Source organism: Sprattus sprattus (genome assembly GCF_963457725.1).
Source record: "Sprattus sprattus genome assembly, chromosome: 1".
Lineage (NCBI taxonomy): Eukaryota > Metazoa > Chordata > Actinopteri > Clupeiformes > Clupeidae > Sprattus > Sprattus sprattus.
The window spans coordinates 73,239,078-73,256,107 of NC_137920.1; the positions used below are offsets into that span (position 1 = coordinate 73,239,078).

At 45.3% G+C, this 17,030-nt stretch overlaps 1 protein-coding gene across 1 annotated transcript; it reads right to left on the bottom strand.

Annotated features, from left to right (window-relative positions):
* Positions 1-606: 606 nt before the first annotated feature.
* On the bottom strand, positions 607-12,153 carry ripk4 (receptor-interacting serine-threonine kinase 4; the record flags this gene model as incomplete). The annotated part of the gene is made up of 8 exons (XM_080853308.1): positions 607-1,988; positions 2,505-2,748; positions 3,242-3,351; positions 3,828-3,986; positions 5,177-5,226; positions 5,723-5,871; positions 7,195-7,486; positions 11,972-12,153. 8 exons carry the CDS (start codon positions 12,151-12,153, stop codon positions 607-609), a joined length of 2,568 nt encoding a protein of 855 aa, XP_080709434.1.
* Between the last annotated feature and the right edge of the window lie 4,877 nt (positions 12,154-17,030).

The window sequence follows — 17,030 nt, forward strand, 5'->3', positions numbered from 1 at the left end:
AACCTTGGGCTGTGGAACGCGGGTAAATGCCCAGTAGGATACTGAAAGTGATGTCATCAGGTATATTCCAAATTACACCTTAAAATGTTAAACAGGGGACTTGGGTGACGAGGCCATAGAACACTTATAACTAGTCGGCCATCAAAAGTGTTTAAAAACAATTGGACAAGGCCAATAACAAATGTACTGATGGGAAAAAGTAAAGATTGTTTCTGGGTACACTGTGCTACAAACAAAGAGTTGGTCTCCATTGTGGTATAAGCAAACCACTTGCAGATGACTGGTGAAGCTTTATCTTTCCAAGAATACATACGGAATGCCATTAACAAGTTAATTACATTATGTACATCCACACAACTGCCCCCCCCCCCCCCTCCCCCCCCTCAAGCCAAGAGTCCCGCTTTTCCTGCAGTCTCTGATTACATAGGGTAAGGGGTGTGAGTGTGTATTTGCATTTATTTATGTGTAATTGTATTAATACTCGTCTGTATGTCTCTGTCTATGTGTGTGTGTGTGTGTGTGTGTGTGTGTGTGTGTTTAGCAGGGCGATAGCTGTATTGTCCGTGGTGCCTGGTTGCCCCCCCCTCCCCCCCTCCTCGTCTCCTCTCAGCAGTGAGCAGAGGAACACAGGGCTCCGGCCCCCATGCCCACCTGTGGCGACTCTCCCGCCTCCTTCTCCGTCAGCTTCAGGATGAGCACCCTCCTCTGGAGCGGCAGAGCTGGCAGCGCCTGCTGAGGTGCCGGGCTCCTGCTCCTCTCCTCCAGCCGTGACGCATCTTCCCTGGGTCCCGTGGTGTGAGCGCACGGGGAGACGGAGGCGGTAGCCGAGGGTGAGGGCGCGGGGGACGAGGGCGAGGGCGAGGGCGAGGACGAGGACGAGGACGAGGAGGGCGACGGCAGCTCCACGCCGTGGCTGAGCAGCAGGCAGATGACGCTGGTGTGGCCCCCGCGCACGGCCAGGTGCAGCGGCGTGAGCCTGTGCTCGTCCTGCACGTTCACCGCCTCCGGCCACCCTTCCAGCAGCACCCGCATCACCTCGCAGTGGCCCTCCTCGGCGGCCAGGTGGCAGGCGGTGCGCAGGGCCCGGGTGACGCTGCGCGGGTCGGCGTCGGCCTCCAGCAGCATCCTGGTGGTGGGCACGTGCCCCCTCTGGGCGGCCAGGTGCAGGGCGGTGAGCCCCTGGGCGCTGCGGGCCTGGATGTCGGCGCCGTGCTTCACCAGGAGCCGCGAGGTGCTGGTGTGGCCGGTTTCCGCGGCGACGTGCAGCGGCGTGTGCATGCCGTCGGCCTGCAGGTGCACGTTGGCGCCCAGCTCCACCAGGATGCGCGCCACGCGGTACTGGCCCCGCTTGGAGGCCAGGTGCAGCGGCGTCTGCCCGTCGGTGGTCTGCCCGTCCATGTCGGCCCCCGCCTGCTTCACCAGCAGCTTCACGATGCCCAGGTGGCCCTGCCAGGCGGCCAGGTGCAGCGCCGTCCAGTCGTCCTTGCCCCGGATGTGCACGTCCACGCCGCGGCTCAGCAGCACGCGGACCACCTGCTCCTGGCCGTGGTGGCAGGCGATCTGCGCCGGCGTTCGGCCCTGGGCGTCCGCCTCGTTGATGGAAGCCCCGCGGTCCAGGAGCAGCCTGGTCAGCACCTCGTCGCCGTTCTGCGCGGCGAAGTGCAGAGGCGTGTACTGGTCCTCGTCCTTGGCGTTGACGTTGGTGGTCTTGCGGCCGAGCAGCACCTCGGCGATGCCCTTCAGCCGCTTCTCGGCGGCCAGGTGGAGGGGCGTGGCGGCGCGCGCGTCGGGCAGGTTGGGGTTCACGTTGCTGAGCAGCAGGAACTTGACGGCCTCCTCGTTGGACAGGCCCACGGCGTAGTGCAGGAGGCTGCCCCCGCCCTCCAGCAGCAGGTCCACGTCCTGGGGCTGCAGGATCTTCATCAGCTTGGTGATGTCCTCCGTACGGATGGCCTCACACAGCTTACGCCTCTGCACCTCCCCAGAGTCTGCCCAGGACACAAGCACACACATATATAGCATACCTTATATTTTATGTTTTAAGGGTTTTATATTTCTTTTATCATGATTTTAGTTAGCCTATCAGAACACCAGGTCCTGATACAATGTTGTATTTATCTTTTACTCCATGTATTTGATTGCTTTTATTGATTTTATGTAAGGCACTTTGAATTACAACTCTTGTACGAAATGTGCTATATAAATAAAGTCTTACTTATAATATAATGTATAATATAACGTATAATGCCCAAAGTAATGTAAGTAATAGTGTTATAAAAATTCATTATAATAATATAATTATGCCTCATAAAGGTCCTCCGTTGTTATAGGACCCATGTGAGTACTAAAATATATACAGTGCCAAAGTAGACTATAGTATAAAGAAAAATATGTAATCAATTCAAAAAAGATTCAACTGTCATTTAAATCTGGACCCAAGAGCAAAATCACATAAACATAAATCATATAAACATCATAAAAGGTGGTCTCTTTTATTCACTAACCGTTTGCAGCGGTCTCTCTTTCGAAGGAGAGTGAGATGGAGCCCTGAGAGGAGAAGGCGGAGTCCACGGAGGAGATGCCCGACAGCCTCTTGCTCGTGTTGTCTTTGCTCTGGAGGAGGTCCTCCTTGACCGGGCCGAAGCTGCGTGATATCCCCGAGTCGATCTGACTCAGGAGCTCCGACAGACTGCAGTCCTTCTCGGGAAGCATGGCGGACTTTGGCCTCAGCGGCTTCTGCTCTTTGGCCTGGGGGAAAAGAGCGGGAAAATACGAGCTGACGTCACTCTCACACTTAAAACGCAGTTATGTGTACAGACTCCACAGCACAGCATTTTCTCAAGTTAATGTATAATTTAATTTGGTTATATTAACCTGACGATTGTGATCAGTGACGGGAAAAATTAGTCACACAGTGGTAAATATTTTTTAATGATTGTTCACTAGATGTTAAAGTGACTCTCTGTCTGTTAAGTATAAGTCAATGTTTGCACAAACTCTGATTAAACCATGCTGCAATGCTGCAAGACAACTTTTTTTTTGGCCCTGATCTGAGGACCAAAGCTATGCTATAGGCATGCCTGCCTAGATTAGCATATGCCATTGTATTGCCAAATCACTGACTCACATTGTGACAGTGAGAAGAACACAAGAGAGAAAAACACAAGAGAGAAAGAGAGAAAGAGAAAGAAAGAAAGGAGTTGAGTGAACAGATGAATAGGGGCATTGTGTGTGTGTGTACCTGGTCAGCAGGTCTTAGTGTGGAGCAGGGGCTGGTATGGAGCTCCAAGGTGGAGCCTTTGTTCTCCTCCCTGGGCCTGGAGTGCAGTTCCTCTGCCTCTGAGGTGATCTCTAAACGCATAAACAACATCATAAACAATAAACATAAACAACATCTCATAAACAACATCAAAGCATCAGAGCAGCTCAGAAGAACAGCTCAGCAGAACAGCTCAGAAGAACAGCTCACACACACACACACACACACACACACACACACACACACACACACACACACACACACACACACACACACACACATACGCCACCATAAACAACATCAAAGCATCAGAACAGCTCATCAGAACAGCTCACCAGTCAGGCAGAGCCAGGCTTCCTACCCCCACCCACTTCATGGATGACTTAGTCACACACACACACATACACACACACACACACACACACTAGAACTAGCAACCTTGTGATTACTAATCGACTTCTCTACCTCCTGTACCACTGCTCTAGTATAGGGGTTCTCTGCACCTTTAACTGGGACGTTTATCTAAGTGTCTATTTCGGGTGAGCAGAAAGAGAGAAGGCAGACGTACCCTGGAAGTTGGGTCTGTCGCTGGGGGAGTCTGCCCAGCACCTCTGCATGAGGGCCAGGAAGCCGGCACAGGCTGGGGGGCGACTGCGGGGCACTGCGCTCAGGTCGGGGCGAGCCCCCTTCACGACCTTCACCATGATGTGGAGGATGTTGGTGTCCCCTATCAGTGGAGAAACACATTTACATTTACATTGACATTTAGTCATTTAGCAGACGCTTTTATCCAAAACGACTTACAAGGATGTATACACGTTTTACATTTTACACTGATGGCACGCTGCACATCAGGAGCAATAAGGCGTTCAGTGTCTTGCTCAAGGACGCTTCGTCAGGGAATTTAACTTACAACCTTCTGATTACTAAACGACTTCTCTACCTCCTGTACCACTGTCTCCCCACATACCATTAGAAAACGAACCCTGGCATAACTAAACTGATGTTCTGAGCAGCTCTGGCCAGAAGCATGCATGGTTTAACACAAATGTAAGGAGGAAAAAGTCTGATTTCATGAAAAATGACGCTGTGGCCTCTGATTAGTTAGTTCAAGGCCACAAAGTAGTGCCTCACTTACAAAGTAGCGTCTACCTTCCAAGTTTACGTAACCTGGACTGTACTTGTGCCTGTTACGCAAAGCAAAATACAAGTTTGCCGTCTGTTTAGTTTTCTGCATGAACTAATATGTTTATTCCGGTTTGTAACAACCTTCTATTGTGGACGATCAAACAGAACGGAAGTTACTCAGACAAAAATGTCCTTGACTGGTTTTACTTGATAATGATATGACTAATGACTTGATGGTGTGATAACAGCCTGTGGAATGCATTTTAAGATTAGCCGTGGAAAACTTTTACCTGCTTGTGACCTTCCCCCGGGCCAACTGACCCCATACTTCACTGGCTATTCATGGGCGGCCGAAGGTATTCAGAAAATGCTGAGGTCTCTGGCTGGCCCGTATTTTACTGAGACCGGTTGGGGACGCAACAGAACTGGCTAGGCTTTTGTTTAGCTATGCTGAGTCGGCTGCTGGTCTTGGTCCAAGTTAATGACCGCGTGTTTGTGCCCACTTCACCTCACACCATCTAATAAGCTGCCACAGGGCACCTGATACACCCAAGGCACAATGCCCACCCCACTGCCAGCCTACAGCTGGTCACCTGATCTAGGTGCGGACAAGGCAAACCTGCCAAACACATGATAGGAGCTCTGGCTTCTTTATGCCGTTTGCATTACCTGAGGGTCAAAAAAGCCCTTATAGCGACCTGACATATTGGCTATTCCGACAGAACCCGCTCTGAATGGTTTCAGTGCCATCTAAAAAAAAAAACTTGACAGAGCAATCATGTGCATTACCTTGATATGGCTTCTTTTGTGTCAGAATTCCCCAGATTACAATGGCAAAGCTGAAAATAGAGAAACAACATGTTAGTTGGCTGACCGCAATAACAGCATTTATAGCCACGAAAGGAACTGTTTCGAAAGTCTATTGTGCTTCGTAATTTAAGGATCTATCAAACGGCTCAGCGCGTGGGTCTGGCACAGGTGAGGGGACTGTGTGAAAGAGAGCTGACCTGTAGAAATCGTGCTTGGTGTCAGAGACCCTGTCCTTCTACCTCCCCAGACACACAGACTCAGTGACAGAACACACACACACACACACACACACACACACACACACACACACACACACACACACACACACACACACACACACACACACACACACACACACACACACACACACACACACACACACACACACACACACACACACACACACACACACACACACACACACCTGTACATATCGTGCTTGGTGTCAGAGACCCTGTCCTTCTACCTCCCCAGACACACAGACTCAGTGACAGAACACACACACACACACACACACACACACACCTGTACACATCGTGCTTGGTGTCAGAGACCCTGTCCTTCTGGATGATCCTCTCCGGGGGCAGGTAAGCGATGGTGCCGCAGAACCCATCACGGCTTATGTCGTCCGCCTGGGAGAAGCCATTCCACCTGGCCAGACCAAAGTCTGAGATCTGGCAACAACAAACCAAGAGAGAGAGTGAGAGAGAGAAAGAAAGAGAGAGAGAGGGAAAAAGAGAGAAAGGGAATGAGAGAGAGAGAGAGAGAGAGAGAAAGAGAGAAAAAACAGGCTACATTTAGATTCTACAGGTGCAAGTTCATGAGCGAAGAAAATGCGGTATGTGACCTGAGGGTGCGTTGGACTGATGCCAGGCGTGTGTGTGTGTGTGTGTGTGTGTGTGTGTGTGTGTGTGTGTGTGTGTTTGCACGTGTTCATTTGTGTCTATTAGTGTGTGTGTGTGTGTGTGTGTGTGTGTGTGTGTTTGCACGTGTTCATTTGTGTGTATTAGTGTGCGTGTGTGTGTGTGCGTGCTTGTTCGTGTTCGAGTGTGTGTGTACGTAGGTGTGCTTGCCTGCGCGTGTGTGCGTGTGGCTGCTGTGTGTTAACCCGTCCCACTGCAGCTTGTTCAGACCGGCCCTGGCAGCATGTTTACAAGGACTCTTCCCAGTGGCACGGCTCCCACCCACTCCCACATTACTCACCCATTGGGATACGCGCAGGTAGGGAACGGTGGGAAAGTATTTTTATTTGGCCTCAGGGAATCCACAAAGTCTCTAAATGCAAAGGAGCAGTGGCTATACCCGCCCCCGCTTCCAGGTACGACCCGTGGAACACTGAATGGACACGTTTCTTTACTACCCTCACAGATCTACCTGTATGCGTATGGTCATTAGAGGAACAGTGCTGAGCGGTGATAGAATCTGACACTCTTATTCAGGGGCCTCACCCCATAGGGGCCCACACTGTATTACAGGGGCCACACCCTTATACCGGGGCCACACTTTGTAGAGGCCACACCCTTATACAGGGGCCACACTTTGTAGGGGCCACACCCTTATACAGGGGACTCACCCCATAGGGTCACACTCCATAGACTCTAAAATTTGTCAGGACCTTTTGTAATGCGACAAAGAACTAGTGGGGTAGGTTTACCAGTAATGTTTTGTTTTGCAGATTTCCCTGCCCCCAGTATTACGACATGAAAGGAAAGGAGAAGATTGTATAAGGAAGTCACATGGCCTTGTATAAGCTTGCATAAGGAAGTCACATGGCCTTTTATATATATATATATATATATATATATATATATATATATATACACATACTGAATATATATATTTCAGTAAGACAGAAGCACTCAAGATGGACAATCTGATCTATAAGACCACGGATCAGATCAACTTCTGTGGTGGGGGTGTGTGTGGGAGGGGTGTGTGGTACTTCCATACATCACAAAGACGTGATGAGCTTCCTTGAGCCTCACAGTGTGTCTCACCTTGACGTGGTAGTGTGCGTCCAGCAGGATGTTGGCCGGCTTGAGATCCAGGTGCAGCAGGGGAGGACTCATGCAGTGCAGGAAGTTCATGCCCACGGCCGTCTCGTGGATGATGCGGAAGCGCAGGCTCCAGGGCATGGGCTCCGAGGCCAGCAGGGACTCCAGCGAGCCCATCTCCATGTACTCCATCACCAGGCCCTGCGGGTCGCTGCAGATGCCGTACACCGGCAGGATGTAGCGGAACTTGGCAGCCTCCATCTTCTTGGCCTCTTCCAGGAGCTCGGCACGTTCCCTGAGGGGAAGAAGAGTGACAGCGGCCATAACTAATCATGCATGACTGTGACTCAGATGTTGCTGCTGTGTGTGAGCAATGAGTGCAGTGTCTCTTCCTTTGTGTCATGTCTTTGGTACCGAAGGGGACTGAAGTTGCTACTAGCAGTTTTATTGTCGGTGTTTTGAGGGAGAGAGAGAGAGAGAGAGAGAGAGATAGTAGGAGATAAAATAGAGAATAGAGATAGATAGAGAGCAAGAGAGGAAGACACTGAAAAAGAGAGCGAGAGATAGTAAGATAAAAATAGAGAATAGAGATAGATAGAGAATAGAGATAGATAGAGAGCAAGAGAGGAAGACACTGAAAAAGAGAGAGAGAGATAGTAAGAGAGAAATAGATAGAGAGCAAGAGAGGAAGACACTGAAAAAGAGAGAGAGAGATAGTAAGATAAAAATAGAGAATAGATAGATAGAGAATAGAGATAGATAGAGAGCAAGAGAGGAAGACACTGAAAAAGAGAGAGAGAGATAGTAAGATAAAAATAGAGAATAGATAGATAGAGAATAGAGATAGATAGAGAGCAAGAGAGGGAGACACTGAAAAAGAGAGAGAGAGATAGTAAGATAAAAATAGATAGAGAGCAAGAGAGGAAGACACTGAAAAAGAGACCAACAATAGGAACCAGCTGCCTGGTGTTATGTGTTTTTAATATTACAGCCATTGACCAGTGACTGACAGCACTCACATAGCTTTTAGCAAATGTAACACTAGTTCAACTAGAGGATAAGATGTTTCTGTGTGAGCAAGACAACACACAGGGGTCCCTGATACCTAAAGTACACGGTAAAGCAAGCTGCAGGTGTTTTTTTAAAGAAGCTAAATGTTATGTGAGTATGCATTTTATTTCCTGTTTGTCTATCTTTATCTTAACAGAGCAAATTAAATACCCATTCACACACAGACTAGACATTCTCAAATAATGAACACAGAGGGTTAGGCTATTAGACTTTTGAATGGCAAGATAATAATAGTATATAATAATAATATTTTTTGTCCCAGTCATAAAAAAGGTTAATGTAGTATCATTATTGGAGAAGTAGTAGACAGATCAGACAAAAATGTCAACAATCCTGTCTGTCACCTACAAATATAATGTGTGTGTTTGTGTGTGTGTGTGTGAGAGAGAGAGAGAGAGAGTGTGTTTGTGTGTGTGTGTGTGTGTGTGTGTGTGTGTGTGTGTGTGTGTGTGCGTGTTCCTGTCTTGTCACCTACAAATATAATTCTGCAGCATATCATAAATTAAAAAGCCATGAAAAATTAAAGCTATGTTAAGACTACCACAGCTCTCTCACAGTCCTTCTGGCATTGTGGTACGTGTAGTTCTGGAGGTTCAGAGGCTCCACTCTGTGCATTGACAGGTATCTCATTTCCGCTGAGCTCTTGCACAACCTGTGTGCAATCTCAGGTACCATCAGCAACAGGATGTGTGAAGAGTCGCCAGACATGATTTAAGACAGACTGAACATTATGGAGACGCTGTTTAACAGAGACGGCCTTTTCTCCCCATGAATGACACATTAAGAGGACTGTGTGTTTGACAAGGGTGAGGAGTCACACTCTTTTCTGCTTTTACAGCTTTTATCTTCCAGGTTATCACTGACTAATCATCGCCACTGAAATAGACCTCACACTGAGCGCCATTCAGACATTATAAACACAAGAAATGAAATACTATCACTTGCAACCGGCAGTCCAGCAAACATTCGGGCATTTATGAGCAATCATACAACTTCACAACGTCTTTCGTGGGATACAGGGCATTTCTAGAAACAGAGGCTAACTTGAGGGGCAAATTCGTTTTTTAAAACTCCAAACACCAAACTACAAAATGGGGGCTGGAGGAGGTTGGAGGTAAATTGAGAAGTGAGTGTTTGCACTTCTGGTTAATCCTTCACTAAACCCCCCCATCCCTCTCCCCATCAGCTCCCCATCAGGCCCTGAGGACGTGAACAATGCTTCTTTTTTTCCAGCCCTCTTCCTTAACACCAAGCAGGGACCAGTTGGACCTGTTCTGCTGCCTGGCACATTGTCTGTGTAAACAGGGACAGGGCTGGGGAGCTGGCACCAGGGACAAAGGCCGAACTGTGTGGCGATATCTGTCTGCGTGTCTGCATAGTCAGCTTGACATGGCTTCAACCTGTCCGTCTATACTGTCAGCTTAGCTGTCCAATTTCCTCACTGAGCTATATGAAGCATGCAAATACACAGACACACAGACACACAGGCACACAGACACGCACACACTCACACACGCACACACGCACACACAAACACACAAACACACAAACACACACACACACACACACACACACACACACACACACACACACACACACACACACACACACACACATACACACACACACACACACACACACACACCACATCAAAGCATCAGAACAGCTCAGCAGAACAGCTCACCAGTCAGGCAGAGCCAGGCTTCCTACCCCCTACCAAAGTGAAGAATTGTCCATAGCTCACCAATAACTCTCTAACATAAATGAACCTGTCTGTCTGTTCAGAAGCAGGGACAGATTCCTATATTTATAATAAAGGTCTTAATCTACCTCTGCAGGCAGGTGACATTCGTTGAAACAAATGAACTGTTCCTACACCATGACTACCCTAGCTCACAGGCAGTTTACAGAATGCCACACAAATGGTTGCAAATCCACCACACTCTTTAGCAACAAACGCTGCAGTGTAGGAAACATTTTCTAAGCATATTCATTTTTATCCTAGAATGAATGGACATTGTCTCACCCTGTTATGTCTGTAATTAAGTGTTGTCTGTTGATTTATTCCATTTTATTTTGTTTATTCTATTTATTTATTTTTTTATTCCATTTTATCTTGTCTTATTTTATTATTCTTTCAATATCTAATGCACTATGTACAGCACTTTGGTCAGTGTAAGCTGCGTTTAAATGTGCTCTAAAAATAAACTTTACTTACTTACTTACTTACTTACACTTTGGTACATTTCATGTCACATCATGTCATATTGTGGTTCCAGAGTGACAAGTGAACTGGTTAGATTCCATTTGAATGTCACAGTGAATTACTTACAATTCATTAATTACAGTGAGTTTATACTTCATATAAGTTTTTTTTTTTTTAACTTCTTATTATTCCCTTTTATCAAGTGCAGTCATACAATACATCACCTCAATACATACAAGCCTTGGGCTAGTGGGGTTAACAGTCCATGGATGTCTTGGGTCTAAACCATCAGGATCCAGGCATATCAGAATTGAGTTACTCAATTATCCACAAACACAATAAGTACATTTTTAAATGCTGTTATGCAGAACATTCTGAATCCTGCAAAATCTGAAAAACTCCTGCTATGTGGACGGACAACAGGTGCTTATTTTTAATCCTCAAAAGGCAGGGATATTCCGACATAGCCACAGCATGTTTACAAAAGTCACAGAGTGCTGACTAATGTCATCATTCATTAATTGTGGTGGTGGCTGAGGAGTAAAAGTCCACACAGAGGCCAGACAAACACACACACACAAACTCACGAGCACGCACCAAGCACGTGCACACACACACACACACACACACACACACACACACACACACACACACACACACACACAAGACCCCCTCACACACACACACACACACACACACACACACACACTCACAAGCAAGACCCCCTCACACACACACACACTTGAAGTCTCTTGTAAGGTGTTGTGAGAAAAAATTTGTCTGTGTAAGTAAATAGGTGAATGTACGTATTTGGATCTCAAATCAAGGAGTTAAACATCTGACTTTTAAAATGTGAAAACACCTGACCCAAATGAACACCAGTGTGGTACCCACCAAAGATCTCTAAAGATCTGTAAAATCTCAGGCTGTTGAGAAAAGATCTGGCAGGATTTGTGTTTATGTGCCATGATTCGGGAAGTGCTGTATGTTAATGTATGTATGTAATGTCAGGTATGTAATTACTGTATGGAATGATGACCATATATATATTATGGGTACTGAGTACATGTGTGAATATGGTTTTTCAGCCAATGTCTCAGTCAACATCTGACACTAAATTCATGTATAACCTGGCGTCGGCTTTAAACCGGTTTCCCAGAATGTTGTTTTGGAAAATTTTGGAGTCAACAAAGTCTTCTTTCTGACTTAAAGTCAACAACACACTCTCCCTCCTTTAAAATCCAAGTGATAAAACACACACATATCAAAGCAGCTTCTAAGGCATTCCAAATGCAGGTTGCCATGACCCAGGTAGGTAGCACATTCCAAACAGCAAAAAACAAACACCGCTTTAACCTGAGCATACAAACACAGTTTATCTGGTGATCTACCATCTTTGTGCGTAGTCAGTTATATAGAGTAGAGCGTGTTTAGTGTGTGTATGAAAAGAGTTCTGTGAGCGGCTCCACAGGGAGGAAGAGAGAATGTAAAAGAATAACTCACTTGTCATCCACATGTAAGCTGGGAGGGCATTTGATAGCCAGCCATGTCTTCCACTGTACGTGTCGTACTTTGTACACTTGGCCAAATCCTCCTGAGCCTATCTTTTCCCAGCTCAAGAACTCACAGGAGTCAAACAGCTTCAGCAACCCCATGTTTCCTGGGGAGTTCTCCAACACATCCATCTTCTCGTTTTCTTGTTTAACAATGTGTGTTTTTGAAGGCAGGTTTTTAAAAAAAAAAATCCTCTGTAGTTCCTTTTTCACGTTCACCAGTCTTTCCACCGTGTTTCTCTCTCTCCTTCTCTCTCTCTCTCCCTCACCTGGTTTACTGTGAGCTCTTCCTTGTTTTTTCCCCCCTTCAGTCTGTTTCAGAGAGGTTCCTGTCTAGCCCTGCCCACTGGCCAGGTGAAGGGAGGGGCCTGGCTGGCCTCGTGACATCACATCCTGTGTGTAACACTAGGTAAATATTGTGTCACAGGTGAAACAAAATGGAGACATTATCGTCTCACATTCCACCCTCTCTTTACAAATGTGTTAGCGTTCCCTTCTGACCTCTGACCCCTCGAGCATCAAGTCTTTGTGGGGTTTTTTTTCCGAGCGTCTGTTTAGATTGTCACACTATCCGTGTCATTTAATGCCAGAGGATAGCCGAGCGTCAGGCTAAAAAAGCCTCCTCGTTTTTCCACCCTTTGAGAATCATTCCATGATGCGCCACTGTCTCAGCACAAGCCTGTGAAAAGCTGCAGGGGGATTCCCCCCCCCCCTCAAAAGATTGTTATGCGATAGGGCCAGAGACTCCAGTGACTGGTGCATACCTTCACCAGGCCTCGGGGGCGCAGCTAATGTCACTCATGCCTGACCTTACGCTGCCTCAGCCACAGCCCTCCGCCCGCCTGCCTGTCTGTCCGTCTGACTGACTGACTGACTGGGGCCCTTTTGTTTTCACTGAATGTTGAGAAATCAGACTGACTCAGCATGTCACACACACACACACACCCATGGTCACAGTCAGTGAACAAAGTCTGGGTTTTATTTATCAGCTGGTCACTGTTAGGGCACAGAGGTGTGAGGGAAAACGTGCGGGAGTAAAAAAATGTGTTTTATACAAATAAAGAAAAAAAAAGGTCCTGGCTGGCCGTGGTTTCAAAGGTCAAAAGTTCTGTTGCTGTGAGTTACTAAGTGAGTAAAACATGATTTCCTGCCCATGATTTCCAAAAGGCAAACAGTTAAGGTGACACATTTCTTTAATATTTGAAGCAAGATTACTTTTCCTCTTTCCATCTTTTACAGTTTCAGACAAAAATGGAAAAGGGACTGAAGCAAAAGTTTGGACACCCTGTCAGTTCTTAACATACCCCCCACGTTGTCAAGTGTCACACCTTGTAAGAGCTTTCAGTTCTTGTGTGTGTGTGTGTGTGTGTGTGTGTGTGTGTGTGTGGGGGGGGGGGGTTGTCACCCATTCCTCCATGCATGAGGATTCTAGTTCTGTGAGATTGTTGAGCTGTTTTGCGTTCACAGCTATTTTGAGGTCTATTCAAATTTATGGCCATGTTTAGGTCAGGGCTCTGTGAGGGCCATTGCAAAACCTTAAGACCTTACACATAGTGAGGTAATTTATTGTGGTTTTTGAGGTGTGTTCAGGATCATTATCCCGTTGTAGAAGCCATTTTCTTCTCGTCTTCAATATTTTTTTTACAGATGGTATGATGTTTGCTGGGATGTAATTGAAATGGAATTGAAACGTTCCTCATGCCAATGGCTGCAACACAAGCCCAAACATACTATGATCCATCTACCCCTGTGCTTAACATTTGGAGAGGTGTTCTTTTCATGAAACTCTGTTCCCTTTTTTCTCCCAACACACCTGTGCTCACTGTGGCCAAAATGTTCTATTTTAACTTCATCAGTCCACAGGAGCTGAAATGTGTGGTGAGGACGCAGGGAAAGGTTCTTGTGATAGCTCTCTGACAACCTTTGCAGTCAAACAAGGATTTTGATTTGTCTTGCTAGCAATCCTGCAAGCAGTTCTGTCCGAAAGTTTCCCTGGTCCTCCGGAGCTCTACTTGACCTCCGTCATTCCTGTTAACTGCCAATTCTGAATTTCATTAAGAAGTGAGGAAACTGCTTCCTGAAAACACTTTGCTATCCTCTTATAGCCTCCTCCTGCATTGTAGCCATCAATTATTTAAATAAAAAAATAATAATTCAAATGTTATTTTCAGGGCAGCTGCTCAGAGAAGCCCATGGTGGCGGATTGTTGGGATTAAGGTTTGAGGAGTCAGAGACAAAGTATTTATGAAGCTTTGAAATTTGCAGCATTTGGCCTTTCCTAATGATGATCGCAGACAAGCATAAATACGAGCCTGACCCTAACAAGCTAATTAAGGTATGAGACTCTTACGCTCTTTTCCTTTTTTCACTCTAAAATTGTGCAAAACTAAAATAATACACTATAATATCATATAGAATGTTTGATATTTAACTTTAAGTCTTTTATAGATCGGTTCAACTTGTACTCACTTTATTCAAAGAAACAGAAGTTTTGACCAGGGGTGACTATGCCACTGTAGATACTCCAGAGTGTAGATTAAACAAAACAAGTTTAGTTTGAATGTTGAAGACTTGAAAAAAAGACTTGGATGCGGATGTACTGACCATCACAGAAAACATGCGTGAAGGACATAAGAAGTGTTTCATACATAGCGATGTCTAATCTAGTTCAGCGTAACGAGTTTCAATATGATCTGACTATCTGTGTAGTACTAACTAACATTGTGTACAGTTACTACTGCACCTGCTGGATTCCAGTACTCACATAATACTCTCAGTTGACCAAGACATATGCAAAATATCCAGTTTAGCTCCATTATTGTGGGGTAATACATACAGAATATTTTAATTATAGTTGTTTAAGAGGTTTAATTAGTTTGACATTTAATGTAATGCCCCAGCACACTTAGGTTGCAAGAAAGATCATTTTATGAAATATCAAATTAAAAGTGAATCAATGAAATTAAGTTTTACACCCAGCACTATGGGAGATTTTATATTCTGCTAACATTGTGGACCTGTTTGGGGTTCTGAGGCAGATCACTGAGACACTCTGCAAGGTCCAATATTCCTACAGCTGATTGTTCTGGCCTTAGTTCAGTTTTGAAGTATATCTGTAACCGATGAATTTCATTATATTCAATAAACAAGTTGTATATTTATATAGATTGTCCAATAACCTAAATATCTAGCTAACAAAAAATATATTTTATACTTTATACTATGCAATAGTCTATGTTAGTTCTATTCTAGTCTCACCTGTGTGCATATAAATTGCAGCCAAGGTTATGTTGCTGTAGCGCCACCCTCTGGCACATTTGGAGAACTGCTAGCTACAAGCCCCAACCTCAGTCCCACACAGGCAGAACACAGTATAGCTAGACTTCATGTCAGTGTGGTCTGTTCTTAGACACCGACAGGATTGGGGAGAAAAAAGATTAAAAGGCAAGAAGGAAGTGGCATGAAATAAAGTATAATAACGTAATAAGTAATAAAGGATGGCTATGGTAAGAAGGAAACAGACTTCCATCACTCAGCGGAGATTCATCTGGGACAAAGGAGTTTATTTATGGCATTTCTGTTCATGATCTATATTATCTTACATGCTTCACCTGTGATGTTGCATACATAATCATATATACAGGAATTTATATACACACAGAAACTGGTGTCAAAGCGTACCTTGTTTTACCTTTCAGTGCTTTGAAATATGGACTCTGATATAAAAAGACAATTCAGATCATAAAAATAAAAAAGCTCAAACATTATCTTCAAGCAAATTGTACAGCTACCCATTTAAAGATTTTTTCCAGGCCAGCAAATCCTTTCACAGCAATTCTTTTGATTTTTTTTCAGATGAACGTTATCCACAATAAAGAATCAATGCGGACATCTTCGACAAGAGAAATAAACATTGTATAGTGCACTTCTGCTTTTGATCACATGGTCATTAAGGCATTCTTTAGTTTAGACAGATCCCCGTCTTTGGTTCAAGTTGAAGCTCTAAATCAATAATCAATAATCATGTTAGTCCTTAATCACCTTTACTGCAATAATCCCTCTAAACTGTTTTTTTAAATGTTAGTATTGCTTTTGAAGGCCTACCAATGTGTCTGTAGTTATTAGACAGCATAAAAATTACAGCAGTATCAGAAACCACTGCTTGAAAAGGTATGAAAGACCAAAAGATTGGTTCTCTCTCTGGGCCCAAGCTAACTTCATTGTCTTGTAGTTCATCGCGATCGGAACTGGTTAAACCCAGCAGAGGTTCTTGTAGTCCGTCGCGGTCTGAACTGGTTAAACCCAGCAGAGGTTCTTGTAGTTCATCGTGGTCTGAACTGGTTAAACCTAGCAGAGGTTCTTGTAGTTCATCGCGATCGGAACTGGTTAAACCCAGCAGAGGTTCTTGTAGTCCGTCGCGGTCTGAACTGGTTTAACCCAGCAGAGGTTCTTGTAGTTCATCTAGGTCTGAACTGGTTTAACTCAGCAGAGGTTCTTGTAGTTCATCGCGATCGGAACTGGTTAAACCCAGCAGAGGTTCTTGTAGTTCTTCGCGATCGGAACTGGTTAAACCCAGCAGAGGTTCTTGTAGTTCATCGCGATCGGAACTGGTTAAACCCAGCAGAGGTTCTTGTAGTTCTTCGCGATCGGAACTGGTTAAACCCAGCAGAGGTTCTTGTAGTTCATCGCGATCGGAACTGGTTAAACCCAGCAGAGGTAGTGGTTTCTCCATTTCTCAGCAGTGATGTACCATCAAATATGGCACAGGTTGAGAACTGTGTGCCCTTCAATACTTACAGCTTACGAACAGTAAACAAAACAAACAAATGTGCACAAAAACCAAAACCAGAGTTTGAACATGATGCTTCTGACCTCTGACCTTTGGAGGTACGATAGTGTCTCCAACACTACACGACTGATTTTGACCGCTCACAATGGACAGGTCCAACTCAAATTTTTTACATGGCATTATGAATCTTCACAATCAAAATGTATCGAATAAAAACATG